Source organism: Vicia villosa, unplaced genomic scaffold (genome assembly GCF_029867415.1).
Source record: "Vicia villosa cultivar HV-30 ecotype Madison, WI unplaced genomic scaffold, Vvil1.0 ctg.000470F_1_1, whole genome shotgun sequence".
In the NCBI taxonomy this organism is placed as follows: domain Eukaryota; kingdom Viridiplantae; phylum Streptophyta; class Magnoliopsida; order Fabales; family Fabaceae; genus Vicia; species Vicia villosa.
The window spans coordinates 195,006-214,724 of NW_026705227.1; the positions used below are offsets into that span (position 1 = coordinate 195,006).

Below are 19,719 nucleotides of genomic sequence, written 5' to 3' on the forward strand. Positions count from 1 at the left end.
TTGATTAACTATAAAAATATTTGTGATTGTAAATTTATTAATATTTAAAAATATATATTTAATTACTAAATGTTATTAATTTATTATAAATTATTGATTTAAAAATTTGTGTGATTAATTTAATATTTATTTTATAACAAAATGTTATAGTTTTGTGACTATTTTATTAAGATTGACAAGTATTTATGTTATAATTAAAGGTTATCAATTTGTTATTAATTTGTGTTATTATTTTTTTTTTTTGGAATAAAATAGACTTTTATTAGAATTCCAAAAACAAGGATTACAAAGCGATCAAAATGATCCAGCTATCAAGGGGACCAAGAAAACAAGAAAGGAGAAATCTAAAAAGCCATATAATTAACAATGTGGCTTTTTAAATCTTTACACCCCCAGCTTCTATAAACTATTTTTTCAAGAATAGTCTCCAAGACTTTTGCTCTATGCATTACTTTGCCAAAACAAGTACCATTTTTGTACAACCAAGCCCCATATATTGTTTCAGTAAGAGCAAGCCTAAAGAGCTTGGCCCTCCAACCTTTGCCTTTACCTTTCCTTTGAATCCAATCGATCTCTTCTTCCCATCTTTTTGGAGAATGGTGAATATCCAGCCATTGTAAAACATATCTCCCAATGCTCTTCATTTCTTCACAATAAAAAAACAGATGACTAATAGTCTCCTCATTGTCACAAAAACCACACTTGTTGTCACTAAGCAAACCAAACCTACAAAGTCTACTTGTTGTGGGAAGTTTACCATGACAAACAAGCCAAAATATAAAGACAGCTCGGGGAGTAGCAGGATTTGAAAGAAGGAGATGACTCCACGAGACCTTGGGTGAATTCTGAATGGCTTTATAGAAATCACTGCATTTAAACTTCTGCCTCATGTTCATGTCTGCCCAGATAGTTTGGTATTGTTGGATATAGGCCCTTTGACTCAGAATGGCTCGCATGATCCAGGATTGAGTCGTTTTAATTTGCAGCTCCAATATAATTTGTGTTATTATTATTAGTGTGTTTTATAAAAATATAAATAAAACAAAACGCCCAAATATTAAATAAATTTTTTCTATGTTAGATATTTAATTTTTAAATTTTTATATTACAAAGATAATTCTTAATGGTGATTTGATTAATAAATTATTTTTTTAAAAAAATGTGTTTTATAGTATACATATATATTTTTTGTTTGATTTTTTTTAATGAACCATATTTATTTTCTTTTATTTCAAATTTGTTTATTAATTTATAATTCTTGCATAAAATCTTTAGAGTTGTTTATATTTGTTGAATAATTTTTGTATTCTACATGCTATATACGAAAAGCATAAGAAAGTGTAGTAACGTGCTTTAAGTACTACGTGATTATTATTAAAATTTATAAATGTTTTATTTCTTATTTAGATGTCAACATTGTAATTAAATTATATGCCATCCATTTTTAAAAATATAGTTTATATAAATAATTTTATTATTTACTATGGATTGAAACAAAATAGAAGAATATAATTATACGTATTAATGTAAATCAGAAGTTTACAGATTACACTTAAGTGTATTGTTGGCAAAATTGGTTAGGTTATCTATGATGTATTATGATGCGAGAATTAGTTTTGAAGAACCAGAAGTTTCTTCAATTTAATAAAGTGGTGTGTTTTCAAAGAAAAATTTGAGAAATTGAGTTTTTATGGCATTAACTGTTGTATCGACTAAAAGATCATGAATATGTCTCTACTCACAACTAGAAGTTTGTGAAATTATTTTCTCAACTAATTAGACTAAGATCTTGTTTTCTAGATTTTTTTTTAAAATTTCCTATATAAGTATCACATATATTATTAAAATTTATATTAATTATCATGTAGTATATATTAATAAAAAGAAAATGGACCCGAAGATCCATTCTTTAAACGTCTAAAGTTAATTATATGGTTGATACTTATGAGAACATCAATTCTAAATTAAATATTTGAAACACCAAAAATATGGTTTTAAAATATTTATTCGCATCAAGCCAATAAGATATTATATCTTAGTCCTCCCTAATTTATTTTAATACTTCTCATCTAAGTGAACATTTGAATGTGTTGTGTATATTTCAATTGCTCCAATATAATACATTAAGGTGAGTCATGAAAGAATATTGGAAAAATATAATTAATATGAATCTCAATTTTGAGGATATAATTTGAGTAAATAACCAAATACTTGATTGCAACCCAGTAGGCTGATAACACTTGATAAATTTATTTTCCCAATATTAGGGGAGGGAATAAGCAACTTAAATCATGAACAAGAAGTTCAAATGAACAATTTTAGATCTTGATCCTCATACAAATCAATATGAATCATATGAAGGATAGAAAAACACTTAGAAATGGGGGAATTGAGTAAGTGTAACTCAAAAACCTGGAAGATAAAAATAATCAACACAATGATTTTTATCCTGGTTCGTTGTTAACCAAACTACTCCAGTCCACCCCTTTAGAGTGATTTACCTCAACTGAGGATTTAATCCACTAATCCAACTGATTACAATGGTTATCCACTTAGATACCCTTTAAGTCTTCTAGAGTATCCTGATCACAACTTGATCACTCTAGGAATTCCTTTACAATCAATGTAAAATAAAAGTTTACAAGAGTATTGAGTTGCTTCTAATAAAGCTATAATCACACAAAGTGATATTTCTCTTAAGTTCTAATTCTTAACACTCACTAAGATATTACAAAGATGTGAGGTTGAAGATGAAGTTCTTTTGCTTTTGATTTTGACAGTGTTTCTGTAAGTTTGCGCAAGTGTTATATGTTGCTTCTGATCAGAACTTCTATATATAGGCGCTTGAGAGGAAATGACCATTGGGAGCATTTAATGCTTTGCGTGAATATTACAACGCTGCATTTAATGTTTCACACTTTTGTCAACTACCTCGAGCCATGCTTTTGCTGCTTTTACTGACTTTGCCTTTTGTAGCTTCTAACGTTCCTTTTGTCAGTCAAAGATTTGACGTTATAGCCTTTCATCTTGTACTTTCTTCTGGACTCAGATTTTGTAGATAACAACGTTTGAATATCAGAGTCATCAGCTTTGGTGCAGAGCATCTTCTGTCTTCTGACTTTGAAGAGCTTTGAGCGTGATACCATCAGAGCTTCAGAGCTTGTACTTCTGACTGCCATCTTCTGATGCTTTCCAGTTCATGTTCTGATTCTGCAGGACCATCTTCTGATGTCTTGCCAGACCATGTTCTGATGAAGCCATCCAGAACTTTCTGGGTCAATGCTTCTGAACGCTGATTTATGCATACTCTTTATATATTTCCTGAAATGGAAAACTTAAAGGATTAGAGTACCACATTGTCTTATACAAAATTCATACATAATGTTATCATCAAAACTAAGAATATTGATCAGAACATTTCGTGTTCTAACATCATAATTTCAAAAGATTATTCATTTGAAAATTTTATACAACCAATTATAGCTGTTAATACTACAATTGAAGTGGATTCTCCTGTTGGATAATATAATATTACAAATGAATTGAAACAATGCATGAAGCATGGTTGGAAAGTCGGTTCCAATATTAATAATCCTCTACCTAGAAAATAAGCTAAAATTAAAGATGACCCAAGTGAGGATATAGAAAATATAAAAGAATCTTTAGACATAATAAACATTTCATCTCCAGAAGAGATTGATCAGGTACTTGAAACTCGTGAAAATAAAAAGATCTCGATAAATTATGTCCAAAATGGAATACAATGGAACCGACACGAAGTCAACATTAATGATGTTTTCCGTACAATATAACGCTAAATGTGATAAATGACAAAGAGGATCATGATCCAACGTCTATTAAAAATTGTAGACAAAGTGAGATTGGCCAAAATGGAAAGATGCAATTAAAGCAGAATTAAACTCACTCTACAAAAGACAAGTTTTTGGACTTGTAGTCCGAACACCTCAAGGTGTGAATCCGGTTGGATATAGATGACTTTTTAGGCAAGAATTGAAATAATAAAATTGTGAGATACAAAGCCCAACTATTAGCTTAAAGATTTTTGCAAAGATCTGAAATTGATTTTGATGAGACATATTCACCTGCAGTAGGTGTAAGTACTTTTCGATATTTAATAAATCTTGTAGCACATGAAAGACTTAACTTTCACATGATGGATGTTGTAACGACTTATTTATTTGTATGGCTCACTAGATATTGAAATTTACTTGAAACTCCCTGAAGAGTTCAATATACCAGATGCATATAATTATGGATTTCGAGAAAGCTACTCCATTAAATTGAACAAATCTATCTATGGACTAAAACAATATGGACACAAGTGTTATAATCGTCTCAGTGAATATTTTCTAAGATAATTCCATTTGTCCTTGCCTTTTTATAAAAAGATATGGAAAAGTATTTGCTATAATGAATGTACATGAGGATAACATAAATATTATTAGAACTCCTGAAGAGCTTCCAAAAGGTATAATTGTTTAAATAAATTGTTTGAGATGAAGAAATTGGGGGGAAAAAAGTCCTTACTAAATGAACATTTGGATAATAGAAATTTGTACACAATTAAATTTATATAGAAAAAGTGATAATGCATTTCTATATAGGCAAGTCTCAATTTTTGTATATCCCGATGATGTTAAATCATTGGATTTGGATAAGATTCTTTCAGACCTTGATAAAAGAATGAAGAATTGCTTGATCCTAAAGTACCATATTTCAGTTCAATTGGAGCACTAATGCACCTTACTAATTATACATGTCCTAATATATCATTAGTTGTAAATCTATTAGCAAGATACAATTCTTCACCTGCACGAAGACATTAGAGCTGAGTCAAACATATACTAGAATCAAACATATAGTTGTTACCTTAGAGGAACAATAGACATGGATTTGTTTTATACCAAAGTATCCAGACTCGAATTAACAGGTTATGCAGATGCGGGTTACTTGTCAAATCCTCATAATGGTAGATCACAAACATGTTATTTATTTACATGTGGTGGTACAATTATTTCATGGAGATCGGTGACACAAACAATAGTAACAACTTCATCTAATCATGCATAACTTTTAGCACTACATGAGACAAGTCGAGAATGTGTTTGGTTGAGATCCTTAATCCAATACATACAAAATACTTGTGGTTTGTCTTCTGGAAAAACAAATACAACAACCATATATGAAGATAATACTGCATGCATCACTCAATTGAGAGATTGTTACATTAAAGGAGACCAAACAAAACACATATCTCCAAAGTTATTTTTCACTCATGATCTTCAGAAAAATAGTGATATAAACATTCAACAAATGCGTTCATGTGATAATTTTGCTGATCTTTTCACAAAGTCACTCCCAAGTAGAACTTTTAAATAACTAATACAAAAGATTGATATTCATCGTCGAAGAAATAATTGTTTAGCTGAGGGGGAGAAATAAATTTATTTTAAAAGAATATTGTACTTTTTTTCCTTCACTAGATTTTTTCCCACTGAGTTTTTTCTAATAAAAGTTTTAACGAGGCATATCCAAAACAAACATTCAAGGGGGAGAGTTATGAATAATTGGATGATTGTCTCCCAATAACTTTATTCCTTATTTAGAATAATTTGTATTTATTACATGGTATGTATGCTGTCCTATAAATAGGACCAATCTCATTGTAGACAAATACACCGAAGAAATAATACATAATTGTTTTCATCTTTTTTTATTCTCTTTTATCTTCTTTCTCCTTATTTTGTAACAAGTTTATTTTTCTTCCTATAGATCTGATTTATTTTGATTTTGGCTTTTTTCCTAATAATTTTTTTATTTGCTTGTTTCATTTTAATTTTGTTTAGTTTTATTTTTTTGTTAGACTTGGTTGAGATCAATGAGTCTTTGTTCTTCTTTTCTAAAATTACTTTTTAGAAATCATTGTTTTGTTCCACTATATTATTTTTATTTTGGTTAAATATGTTTTTGATCCTCGTAAAATTGTTAAATTTTGTTTTTACTCCCTATAAAAAAATTGCATGTTTTGGTCCCTACAAAATTAGTATGAACGTAGTTTTAGTCTTTTCCGTTAAACCAATATGTATTTCTGAATGATTATTTTGTAGACATATTTAAAACGTTATAAAAACTTCTTTGAAAAAAGTGAAACTCAAAATTTGATGTATAGGTCGAGGTTTTCATTACTTTTATCATTATCTTTTGAAATTTTAAAAAATCATATTTAATTCTTCTCATTTTAAAAAAATTTAAAATTTGGTAAAGAAATATTTTAACCATGTATGAAGAAAATTATTCAAAAATTTAAAAGTTTAAGGATAATTAAATAGTTTTCAAAATTTTAGAAAATAGCAGGGACTAAAATTGAGTGCATAGATTTTTTGTAGGGACTAAAATGTATTATTTTTTTATAGGGAGTAAAAATAAATTTTGAGATATTTATTGAGATCAAAAACATATTTAATCTTTTTTTTTTAAAAAAAAAATAGTATATTCTATTTTTCATATTTAATATATTCTAATTTTTGTACTTTAAAAAATAAGTTACAAGTCAGGAATAAAAATATAAAGAATTTGTAGCTTAACTATTTTTAGTTATTCATAATTGAGGAAATCCTATTCCTTAAAAACAAATATATAAACAAAAATAATTTTTAATAAAAATCGAGTTCGAACTTTTTATGAACCTTTTTGAAACTATCTAACAAAGATAAATCGGTTCTATGGTAAATAATTTGATTTGTAAACCATAAAAGAAATCTGATAAAATCGATTTTGACAAAAACCGTTTTAGAACTTATTCAAATTAAAAATCAATTTTTAGTAGGAATCTGTTTTAAACTGAATCAATCCAAATATAAATCAATTGTAAAATAAATAAACTAGTTTTATAAAAACAATTTTAAAAACCAACTTTTATATATATATATATATATATATATATATATATATAAATAAATTCGGGTTGGTTTTAGAACCATGCACATCCCTATATACAACCTCACTTAAACCTGAGCTGTGGTGTTCTTATAGAGATTTGGGTTAAAGTTTCTTGACCAAGCGAAAAGCTTCAATTAACCAAACTCCAAGTTCCAATAGGCAACAAACCTTACCTTTCTTACATCCTTTAATGAGAAAAAGGAAAATTCATTGAATCATTTTCCTAAAGAAGTGATTCCCATATGACTAAATCTTTCTACAAAAGGGTTAGCTTGTTCTTCAAGGCAATAGTTATCACGTTGCAGCCCTTCTGGACCACACTATTTTACCATGTAGATAATATTTGCAAATTTGATTCCATCTAAACACTCCTTTGTAGGTATCAAAATCGCTATTCTATTCCCTTAACACAGGTTGAGGCAGTTGAGAGAGTGAGATATCGCAAACATTAGCGAGAGCTTGAGCAAATTTCTTTTGGTTCTTCGGTAAGGTTTTAGGTTGTGATTCTTGCTTTGAAGGTTCATCAAGACAAGGCCATGAGATGTTGAAGTTATTCATGGTGATCGGCGAAAGAAGGCAGTAGGGTCTAATGATGTGTGGATGAGAGTATATTACTTCATGGGTGAATCAAGGTTAAAGTTGAACACTAGAAAAATAGTCTGTCATTTATTTTTTCTCCTCTTAATTTGACCCTATTATATTTTACCATTTAAATAAATGAATCATTCTTCGATTTTTGTGCATCATCCTTGCGCATAGTCATACTAATCTTCTTTATATCGTTTCAATTTTATCAAATTTAAAATATGTAGCGATAGATAAACTACATCATTTCAATCAACAAATAATTGCATAGAATTTCAAATTTAGAATAAACATAATAAAAATAAAATTAATAAATAATCAATTTTAAAATATTAAACTTTATTTTGCCATATTTAAGACCAAAAGAAAATTCAAACATTTTTGCCATATTTAAGACCAAAAGAAAATTCAAACATTTTGTTACATGTGTAACGGGCGGAGATCCTTTGTACCATATGAAACAACCCAAAAACAACAAAAAGCAAAAACAACAAGAAACTCCATAATTCACACCGCCACATGTTTAACTATAAATGATGCAATCAACATGTGAAACCTCTTATTTTTCTTCAAACTACATTGTTTCTATATTTCAAATTCTCTAGACAACAATATAGTCATTGAAACAATGGATCAAAGACTTGTCTCAACTTGGTCTAACGTTAATTCCTCTGTCCCTCTTTCGTTTGTTCAACCTCCTGAGTGTAGACCTGGAAAAGTCACAAACCCTTCAACTAAAACAATACCTTTGATTGATCTTGGAGGACATGATCATGCTCATACCATAACACAAGTTTTGAAAGCTTCTCAAGAATATGGCTTTTTTCAGGTTAGTTTTTTTAATTTTGTACACTGTCACATCTGACGTGTATGTTGTTCAACGTGTGTCAGTGATATAGACATATCAGATTGCGTGTGGGCGGTGTGTCTGACATTTGTATGACTGAGACTAACCTAAAAAATTATGAAATAGGTTATAAACCATGGAGTTTCAAAGGATTTAGTGGAAGAAGCATTGAATATTTTCAAAGAATTTCATGGCATGCCTGCAAAGGACAAGGTGAATGAATGTTCTAAAGATCCAAGTGGAATTAATTGCAAGATATATGCAAGTAGTGAGAATTACAAACAAGATGCTATCCAATATTGGAAGGATACATTAACTCATCCATGTCCTCCTTCCGGAGAATTCATGGAGTTTTGGCCTCAAAAACCACCTAAATACCGGTAAGTAAATTTATTTTAACAAGTTTTCTTTTATATTTTTTTCTAATATTGTTATAAGTATTTGATTAAATATTATGATTTTATATGTCAATTTTTTTAGCTTAAAAATATATTTTACCTCTCAACTGTACTTAATGATATCAACTTCAATTAATTCAATATTTCACAAATGAAGGCGTTTTGATTTGATTCGTACGTTCTTGTTTCAGTTTGAAACCAATAATATTGTCGTGAAATTGATTGCATCATCAAACAACGTTATTGAGGGGATATAAGATAACATTGAAATGTGCAATAAATTGATGTAACCAATAAACACCAAGTCAAATATACAAAACTTAACACAATATTTATAAATAGATAGAACAATCAATAACTTTTTTAATATATATGGAAATAGAAAAATTACATTGACTTCGTCTCTCACAAAACATACCGTCACAAAAATTGGAACTTATATATTGGCTTCTAGGTTTTGTTCCCACGTGAAGAAAAAATAGAAAAGTGTATTCGTTTCAACATCAAAAGAAAATAGAAAAAGAAAGAATAGATTATGACATGATTTATTATAGTAGAAAAATAAATATTTTTACAATAAAAAAGATAATTTTACTAGGAATTTTTTTTTATTCTCTGGTATTTAACCGAACTAGAAGTTGCGAGAAACAAAAAAACTGAAAAAAATATAGAGAAAACATATAGGTTTCAAATTATAAAAATAGCCTTCTTGTGAAAGAAATATCAAAATGATATAAAATAAAGATATTTTTTATTATTTGACTAATTTTCTCTATAAATTTAGATATAATTCTTTTATTTTTTTCATAGAATTCATGCTTTTAGGTTGGGTGTAAGCCCCCAAAAATAATCTGTTTTAAGTTTTCTGAAAAATATATAAAAAAATTATTAATCAAACTATTTATAGTTTTTTAATAAAAATATAAAATTATTAAAATTATATTTAAAATTAATATTGTTTCAAAAAATATTAAATGGTAGATTTTTATTATCAATAAAAAATTAATAATAAGAAAAATCAATTACACTAATTCAATAAATAATTTTATATTTTAAAATTTCTTAAATTTGAGTAACATTTGCTAGTTGTGTGTTTGATTTTTTATTAGTTATTGTCATTTCGTCTAAAAGTATTTTTACAAAATTATTATTTTGAGTTTTAAATTGTATGATATATAATTTATCTTAAACCTGCACATGTATTTGGTCATTTTCTATTATCTTCTTTTTTTTTTTTTTATCGCTGCAATTAAATAAGAAAATTTTGTTGTAATTTCTTAATTTTTTATCCTAAATTTTGCATCAAATAAACAATTTTTTTTTTTTTTTTGAGATTTTTTCAGTGAGATTGTTGGTAAATATACACAAGAATTAAACAAATTGGGACATGAAATTTTGGAGATGCTTTGTGAAGGGTTAGGGCTAAAGCCAGGATATTTCATTGGTGAACTTAGTGAAAATCCAATAGTACTAGCTCATCACTACCCTCCATGTCCAGATCCAAGTTTAACTTTAGGCCTAGCCAAACATAGAGACCCTACACTCATCACTCTTCTACTTCAAGATCAAGAGGTTCATGGACTTCAAGTTCTTAAGGACAATGAATGGATTCCTGTTGAACCTATTCTCAATGCTTTTGTTGTTAACATTGGCTTAATCTTGCAGGTAAAAATAAAATTTAATCATTTGTTATATTAAGTTAATGGCCGTTTATTTTGGCTTTTTTTAAAAATGATTTTTATAGTGTTATTACATTTTGTGAAAAAAATTTTTATAAAGAAACTTTTTATAAAAACTTCAAACAAAAATTTTGTTTGAATAATTATTCTTAAAATGTGATTTTAGGTATTTCATCTATTTATGAAAAAAAATTGGATATCAAAATTTTAAAAAATCACTTAATTTTGAAGCTATTTCAAATAGATTTTCTTAAAAATCATTTTTGAAATACAACTTTTTGAAAAAATTATGATTTTGACTAAGCTTTGGTCTTCAATTATGTATGTTTATGTTATGGGAAAAGCTAACATGTGCCCTTAGGGCACAAGTTAATGAGATATTTATATAATTTTTTTCTTGGAAAGCGTGCATTCAATGTATCGAAAATTTAAATATGACTTTATTGCATTTAATTACATTTAATTTTTTCTAATTATAGTATCCTTAACATGTGTCCTTAGGGCACATGTTAGCATGACCCTTATGTTATAAGATGTCAAAATTAATGTTTCATTTTAGAAAAAACGAATATAAAAAAACTTGTAATATTTTGAAAAATACAAAAGAAAAAATCTATTTTTTTAAAGCTGAAACAAACTGGTCATAAATTCTATTAATTAGTTTCGTAATATAATATTATATAATCTTTTTCTTTTTCAGATAATTACTAATGGAAGACTTATTGGTGCTGAACATCGAGTTGTGACAAATTCAAAAAGCGCAAGAACATCAGTTGCATATTTCATCTATCCTTCATTTTCAAGAATGATTGAACCAGCACAAGATTTGGTAGATGAAATCACTCCTCCAATTTATAAGTCCATGTCATTTGGAGAATTTCGAAAAAATTTCTATGAAAAAGGACCCAAAATTGAACAAGTTTTGCATTCTTAGATATCCAAATAAATAAGAGAAAAAAAATTAAGAGACAACTTGTTATTTCTTATATTTGAAAAATGAAACAAATGAGGGGAGAAATAAATTTGTGTATCGGACTATATTATTTTCTATATATCTATATATCCTCATATTTTTTTCTTTCTTTTTTCACCTTAAGAATATAAATAAATCACTACTATAGAATAGTAAAGTATGCATAATTTGATTTTTGATGTATGCAAATGGCATTAAGAGAGTTGCCACTTGCCTGTTCTTTACTAGGTAGATAAGATTGATTAAGATAATTGATGAAGTGCAGATTCAAACCCAAAATTTTCCCTTTTTATTTTGATTGTGTGAGTTTCACCACAAGAATGTTTAGAGAAATAAAAATAAGAGTAGCATCATTGAATACGACATTTTTCTCTATTTTAGAATTGTCTAGAACTTGTTTATTCCAATTGGCATGCATCGGTTTTGGATTAAAGCATATAATGCTACATAACATATACATCTCTCTTAGATTTAACCAAATTTAAAGAAAATTTTATTAGAGTGTAATTGGAAGAGATAATTGAATATTTTTTAAAAAATTAAATTTTAAACAATTTAAATGGTCTAATTGAAATTTATTTATTTTTTAAAATTGTTTGGATAGAGTATTTTTTATTTTTTATTTTTAAATCTTGGTATCCGGCGTTGCGACCGACTAATTCAAGAGAGACCAATTCAACCGTCCACCAGCGAATGCCCCGTTTAAACCAGAATCAAATTTTGTATGGACTGGTCCAACACAAGAATTGATAGCACCTAACAAGATAATTTGAGAGGAGCAAACTTATAATTTGAAAAATAGAGACCAAGTTACAATTTTAAAAAATTTAAAGAGATCAATTTGTAAAGTTTGAAAATTATTAAGAACCAAGTTGTAATTTTTGAAAAATTTTAAGGGTTAATTTGTAAAATTTAGAAAATATGAAGATCAATTTGTAAAATTTGAAATAGTAATAATATCCTATTTGACATTCACGTTCTTTATAGAACGAGAAGAATTTTAAAATCTTTGATTTTAATCCTCATTTCAAAATCATTAAACTTAAATTTGGTCAAAATACTTCTAGATTTCCATCATTCTTTGATCCTTATCCTTATTCTCATCAATTTTTTCCATTATTCCTTAAAGAATTTCATATCATGCTAAACTCTATCATGAGTGAAAGGCTACACTTGAATATCCTAGAAAAGGCTTTGTCTTCAATCTGATGAAATCGTGTTGCATACACAAATTCAAAGCCATGTGTTCTAGTGTCATCATCAATAATTCCACCAGTATATTATTGACCATCGACAATACATGCAATATTTTTTTTCGATAAACAATAGGATTATATTAAAATATGGCACTAGAAGTGCCCAAACAGTACAAAGATATAAAAGTCGGAATTTACCGAACTTTTACGATCCAACCATTAGATTACAAGCATTCAGCAGGGTTTATCAACCAATCCTCCCAAGAAAATTTCATGCTAACTCTATTACAAAACCCCAACCAGTCCCACAATGTAGCTTTTAGCCGACAAAACAGAACATTTAGATCGAATGCTATGTTATTGAAAATCAAATCATTCCTAGCTTTCCATAATATCCATGTTGCTGCCAACCATAAAATCCTCCAAAACTTATCGTTTGAATTTCCTATCGGATACACAAACGATTCGAAATTCTCCAAGACCGACCCCTGAAGATTATGCAACGGAATGCGCAACCAAACAAAAGTCTTTGTCCAAAGTTGAACTGATACTGAACAATGGAAGAAGAGATGAATTGCAGATTCTTCGACATTCGAACAAAAAGGACAGCTACAATCATTTGGTAATATAATCCCCCTTTTCCCGAGTTGTATACGCGTTGGCAAACGATCAAGCAATAATCTCCAGCCGAAAAACTTAATGTTTGAGGGAACCGCGACTTTCCAAAGTTTTTTAAAAACCGAAGAGTTTGCGGAATTCTACATAGTCCCCGACAGTCTCGAACCGGACAGCCACTTATAAACATTTTTGACCGAAAATCCAGCCGAATCTCTCCACCAAATGAAGGAGTCCAATTCGTTTGGCAAAGGATGCAACTCTGCCAGAATGATTAGAAGATTGTTCAGTTCTTCGCTCGCCAAAGCTGGAAGCAAATCCGTCTCCGAGACAACTTTCCAGCACCATTTTCCATCAACCCAATAACCCGACGAAAGAATGCTACCAGTGGCATTCTGAATCGCCCCAAACAGAATCGGAAAGGAGACTTTTAGGGGCTGCAAACCAACCCAATGATAATTCCAGAAATCAATCAAGTTTCCATTACCTAGTTTACATGTAACACTTTTACCAAACCAATTTTCGACCGAGCCCCAACAGCACACAACATCCTTCAAATCTCTCCACCAAAGTGATGAATTTGTCGAAGAATTATGGAAACGAGAAGGCTCAAGCAGTATATCTCTCAAATTTCCGTAACAAAAATTAAGAATTGAAGCTCCAGTAGAAGAATTACCTGAGCATAGTTTCCAAGCCCATTTTGTCAACAAAGCTGAATTAAAAGTTTCACAATCTTTTATCCCCAATCCTCCTTCTTGTTTTGATTTACAAATGTCCATCCACGAGACCCAATTGATCCTACGTTCATGTTCCTCTCCCTTCCATAGAAAGGCCCTCTGGATCTTTATAATTTCCTGCAAAACCAATTTTGGAGCACGATAAAAGGAGAAGAAGAATAACGGTAAAGAATTGAGCACCGCATTAATCAATGTTAAACGACCACCAAATGAGATATGCTTCCCCTTCCACAAAGATAACTTTCTCCTGATCTTTGCTAGAATAGGATCCCAAGTAAATTTCCTACGCGGATTAGCAGCTATAGGAATACCGAGAAACACAAAAGGAATTCTAGCTATTGGACAGGAGAGATAATTAGAAGCTGAGTTTAGAAAATTATCTGTCAGATTTACACCAATAACCTTGCTCTTGTGGAAGTTTACTTTCAAGCCCGAAACCAATTCGAATCCCCTCAGCATGGCCTTCACTGTTATTATGTTTTCCCTGTTTGCATCTCCCAGGATAACTGTGTCGTCGGCGAATTGTAACAGACTGAACTGGAGCTCCTCTGATAATTTGAACGGATGAAATAGCGAACCTGCAATTGCATTCTTCATCAAGCCTGCAAAACCTTCTATTGCTATATTAAAGAGGAGCGGCGAGAGTGGATCCCCTTGACGTAATCCTCTTTCCATAGTAAAATCCTGAGTAGGACTACCATTAGTTAACACTGATAAAGAACACGAGCAAATACAACCTTTGATCCAATTTATCCATTTCGGTCCAAACCGCATCTTTTTTAACACGAAGAACAAGTAATCCCAAGCAATTGAATCAAAAGCCTTCTCGTAGTCTACTTTGAATAAGAAGAGACTCTTCTTATTTCTTTGAGCAAAATCCACAAGTTCATTTAGAACCAACACTCCATCCATCATAGATCTGTTTGGAATAAAAGCCGTTTGATTATGCGAAATCAGACCATCAATCACCTTTGACAATCTACCTGCTAGTAACTTTGAGATTATTTTATAGACACTACCAATCAGACAGATTGGTCTGTATTCACGCAGCCCTTGTGGATTTGAGTTTTTCGGTATTATAGCCAAGAAGGAAGCCGAGAACGCCTTTGGTAAAAAACCTACAAGAAAAAATTCGTTAATACAATCAAATAAATCATCTTTTATTATGCTCCAAGTTGCTTTGAAAAAGTCCATCGTAAATCCGTCCGGTCCCGGACTTTTATCCGGCGCAGATGACCAAACCACCTCTTTCACATCCTCTAATGAAAATGGTTCTTCCAAATAGACACTCTCCTCTGTTGTTAGGAAATTAAAATTCACTCCTTCCAATGTTGGCCTTCTATAATTTGGTTCCTGGTAACTAGATTTGAAGTGGTTGTATACCAGGGCTTTAACTTCACTCACTTCCTCAATCAATCTATCTCCTTCTCTTAATGCCGAAATTCCATTTCTCCTGAATTTGAAGTTCATGATTGAATGAAAATATTTTGAGTTTCGATCACCATCTTTTAGCCATGAGCATTTCGATTTCAATCTGAGAAAATCTTCACACCTGCTTTGCCTTTCCCCATATGACCTCTGTGCTTCTGATCTTCTTCTAACAACCTCTGGATCCTCTTGATACGTCTCATCTGCTACAACCATGTCCCATTGATTAATCTCTTTGATAGCTTCTGAGATATTTAACTCTAATACACCATATACTTCCTTATTCCATTTCTTTAATTCTAATTTCAAAGCTTTTAGTTTCTCCTTAAAAACAAACATTTTTCTTCCACTTATATTCAAGGAATTCCAGACTGTTTCAACAAAGGGAATAAGTTCTTCATGCTTTAGCCAAGGATTAAAAAACTTGAATGGTTTGGGCCCCCAGTTCATGTTATTTGCTTTGAGGAACACTGGACAATGATCAGAAAAAGATCTATCCCCCACCTTCTGCACCTTCAGATCCCAGGAACCTATTAAACCATCAGACAGTAAAAAACGATCAAGTCTGCTCATAGAGGAACCTGCTGCATTATACCAAGTGAATTTGCTCCCTATTGCAGGAAGGTCGATCAATTCCATGTCTTCAATAAATGCTCCAAATTCTGTCAATTCTGAAATATTGCCACTGCCAGCTCTTCCCTTCCTCTCATTAGCCTTTTTTACTGCATTAAAATCACCTCCCAAACACCATAAACCCTTCGGAAAGCTCGACTTCCGCCGTAAAATCTCCGCCCAAAGACGCCTTTTTTCTTCTAAGAAACAAGATGAATAGATACACACAATATATACCAGCAAATTTCTCCAAGTTATCTGAATTCCAACATAGCCTGTACCATGAAAACTACAGTTAATTTGAAACAGATTTGGTTTCCAACAAATTATCATACCTCCAGCGCTCCCCACTGCCTTCTTATATGTCCACTCCACCTCCCTCCTACCCCATATAGAATGGACAAAATCTTCAGAAATATGAGATTGTTTAGTTTCCTGAATGAGGCAAAGATCAATTTTTTCCTGTTCAAGAAGTTTTCTAATTTCCTGCCTCTTTGCCCTGTTCCCACTCCCTCTGATATTTAAAGAGACTAAATTCATTTGAACAATGCTAGTTTTGCTTCCTTCAGAACTTCCTGTTGTTTCTCATTCTTCTCTAATCTCAAAATATCTTTGATATATTCTGAATCATCCTCGCCGCCCCTTATTCCCATCTCCGATGCCGATTTCCAAATAGCCACCGCTTTCGATTGATTCTCCTGTTCCCAGAATCGCTTGTTCCCTTGGTTTACATCAGTATCAGAAATTTTTGCACAGCACAAAATCGATCCTCCAGAGAATTTATCCGACAATGATGATGATGAAGAAGAAGAATTGTTTGGAGTAGGCATCTGTTTTTTCGCCCTTAAAGTTGCAAAGTAAGAATCCTTTGCAATCGGTGAGAATTGATCCCTATCTACAGTAGAGAACCCCTTAGAATTAATTGTTTTATTTTTTGTATGGACTGGATCGATCTCATGTGGGGGTGAAAAGCCCAAGTCAGCAAGACTTTTGGACTTTCTAACAGAAACGTTTCTTTCAACATTTAATTTTTGTAGGCCCAAATCCTGTGAAAGGCCCACCGCATTTTCCTGAAGAGCAGGCTCCCTCCCTTTTGACTTTTCCTCTAGAGAAAAGGTATTTTTCCTCGGAATTTGCTTGCGCCGAAGATGCAGGCTCCTATCACCCTTTTCTGAGACTTTCTCCTGATACACGCCATCCTTTATCTGTTGAGTTGATGTATCTTGATTTGACTTTCTCTCTTCAGCCGCTTCTGGAATTTCGGACACACTATTCCTTGAAAAGTGCACCCTTTCTTGGGAATCGGACGCAATCTGCAGTGGAACCAGAATGGTTCGCTCCACATCTCTTTGCACCGCCTCTGATGTACAAGGAACAAACTCAGAATCATCATCGGAAAATTGCACATCATCTTCATCTTTCCAGTAGCTAGATTCATCATCGGAGGCCTCTGAAGAAGAAATCTCTAAGTCCACATGCAAATTTGAAATCTCCCTCAATGGACTGGAAGAAGTGTCTTCTAAAATCTTTATGTTCAGAGGAAATCCATTAAGAACCACCTCTATATCTTCGTTTATGACGTTTGATATTTTTGTTCTAATCAGAACGCGTGCAACATCCATTTTTCTTTGGAGTCTTGTGCTATCATCAGGACATAAGTAAGTTCCTAAGGGATTTAACAAGCGACCAAAAAATCCTCATTCCAGACCTGACAAGGGATACCGTAACACCTTAGCCAAGCTATTCGCTCATAATCAATATCTGATGGTTTCCAAGGATGAATCTCCCTAAACCACTGTTTCATCCAGGACTCCGCCTTCTTCAGTAAAGAAGATATCACTCCCTCCTTTAAATCTTCCACCAAACACATGTTTGCCCCCAGAGGTGTAATCTTTACGTCAATATGGCCCCTTGCATTAAAAATTTCTTGTAGATTATAAGACATTCCTGGCTTAGACGTGAAACCTGTAAAAGCCTTCCTGAATCTTTCAAGATCTTCTTCTGGTTGATCATAAATGAGAGGTTGCTTCCGTTCATTTGTCTCAGGAGCTTTTGAGTTCAAAACCTCCATGAAAGAGCCCTTTCTTAATCCAGCCTCACTATCCCCACCCCTTCTGACTAAACCAGGGTTCTGAGTCCATTGCTGCCCTCTGACTTGCTTCCCTCTATCACCTATTGCATCCTTTCTCTTCTCTTGATTACCAAAAGGAACTTTCCTTTGGAAACGTGGTAAGTTCACAAAAATCTTCTTATTTTCTAAGAAAATATTGTCCAACTTAGTGGCTAGGAATTCCGAATCAATCACTCCAAAGAATCTAACAAATCCATACCTCATCCCCCTCTTATCCCTCTTGTTTGGAATGATAACTTCATCAATGTCCCCATATGTTTGAAAGATCTCGTACATTTGTTTAGCTCCCAACTTTTCTGGAAAAGAAGTGAAAAAAAAAGTAGTCTTGTTATTTGAATCTTCCCCCATGCCTCGACCCTTAGTTTTCTCATTATCCCATCGTCTGGTGTTGATCAATTTCTTCTGTCTGTGTACCTGCTGCCACCCTCCATGAAGACCCTCCACCATTGCTCACTATCTATGAAGCATGGACACCTCTAGGAGTAGGCGTGTCGCGGTGTCCGACACGCGTCGGTGTCCGACACTTGTATGACACCCGTACGACACGTGTCGGAAAAGTCAAACAAGTGTCGGAAAAGTCAGACAAGTGTCCCCTAAAAAATGGTTCTTTTCTTTGCTTCGACACTCTTTTAATCAGTGTCTGACACTCGTATGACACTCATACCACATATGTCCGACAACTCAGACAAATGTTTCAAACAAAAATTTGTTTTTTTTCTTTGCCTCAACACACATTTATATATATTTTTTGACAAATCTGACACATCTAAAAAGAATTAAACATGTACTGAAACAATATTATCAATAAAGAATTAAAGACATTAATTTTGATCAATATATGGATAAATGAAACTCAAATGTTAACTCATATGTAGCAGTGTCGGTGTCCTATGTTTTCAACATTATCGGTGTCGGAGTGTCCGTGTCGTGTCGTGTCCCAGTGTCCGTGTCGGAGTTTGTGCTTCATAGCTCACTATTGAAAATGTTGATATTGTCCAACTAGTCCAACTATTGATCTTGAAGAGCATTGAACCTAAAACTTATGTCAAACATCGATTTTGTGGACATAACATTGATACATATAGGGGTTCCAATGTTTCCAGCAATGAAAAATAAAATTTTAAGGTGCCAATACTCAACAAACAATACAGCTAAGAGTGTGCAAAAGAAGCATTTTACAAAAATTATTTTAGAAAATCTGGTTGACCAATTATAAAAGGCCAAACCATTTTGTATAAAAATGGACCGAAACCCATTTTATTGAAAACTGCGATGATGATGATGATAATGACGAAATTTGCAACTAATATCACATTGGTAAGCGATAATTTAGTTTTAATTTAGTTTATTGTTATTCCTATAGATCCGATTTATTTTGATTTTGACTTTTTCCCAATTAGTATTTTTTTATTTGCTTGTTTCATTTTGATTTTGTTTAGTTTTATTTTATTTTTTTGATTTGGAATTGAGATCAACGAATCTTTGTTCTTCTGTTTTAAATTTACTTTTTAAAAATCGTTGTTTTTGTTCTACTGTATTATTCTTTTTTATTTAAAAG

At 31.6% G+C, this 19,719-nt stretch overlaps 3 protein-coding genes and 1 non-coding gene across 4 annotated transcripts; 1 reads left to right on the forward strand and 3 right to left on the reverse strand.

Moving 5' to 3' along the window:
• Positions 1 to 344: 344 nt before the first annotated feature.
• Positions 345 to 896, reverse strand: LOC131628652 (uncharacterized). The gene has a single exon (XM_058899478.1). The coding sequence runs from the start codon at positions 894 to 896 to the stop codon at positions 345 to 347; it is 552 nt and encodes a 183-aa protein (XP_058755461.1).
• A 6,775-nt stretch (positions 897 to 7,671) lies between these two features.
• Positions 7,672 to 7,772, reverse strand: LOC131628716 (U6 spliceosomal RNA). The gene has a single exon (XR_009291873.1). It is a non-coding gene; the product is annotated as a U6 spliceosomal RNA (small nuclear RNA).
• A 360-nt stretch (positions 7,773 to 8,132) lies between these two features.
• LOC131628641 (hyoscyamine 6-dioxygenase-like) lies at positions 8,133 to 11,499 on the forward strand. The gene is made up of 4 exons (XM_058899470.1): positions 8,133 to 8,374; positions 8,519 to 8,772; positions 10,134 to 10,455; positions 11,170 to 11,499. The coding sequence occupies exons 1-4, from the start codon at positions 8,174 to 8,176 to the stop codon at positions 11,401 to 11,403; spliced, it is 1,011 nt and encodes a 336-aa protein (XP_058755453.1). The 5' UTR covers positions 8,133 to 8,173; the 3' UTR covers positions 11,404 to 11,499.
• A 6,206-nt stretch (positions 11,500 to 17,705) lies between these two features.
• LOC131628653 (uncharacterized) lies at positions 17,706 to 18,608 on the reverse strand. Its single transcript, XM_058899479.1, has one exon. The coding sequence runs from the start codon at positions 18,606 to 18,608 to the stop codon at positions 17,706 to 17,708; it is 903 nt and encodes a 300-aa protein (XP_058755462.1).
• Positions 18,609 to 19,719: the final 1,111 nt, after the last annotated feature.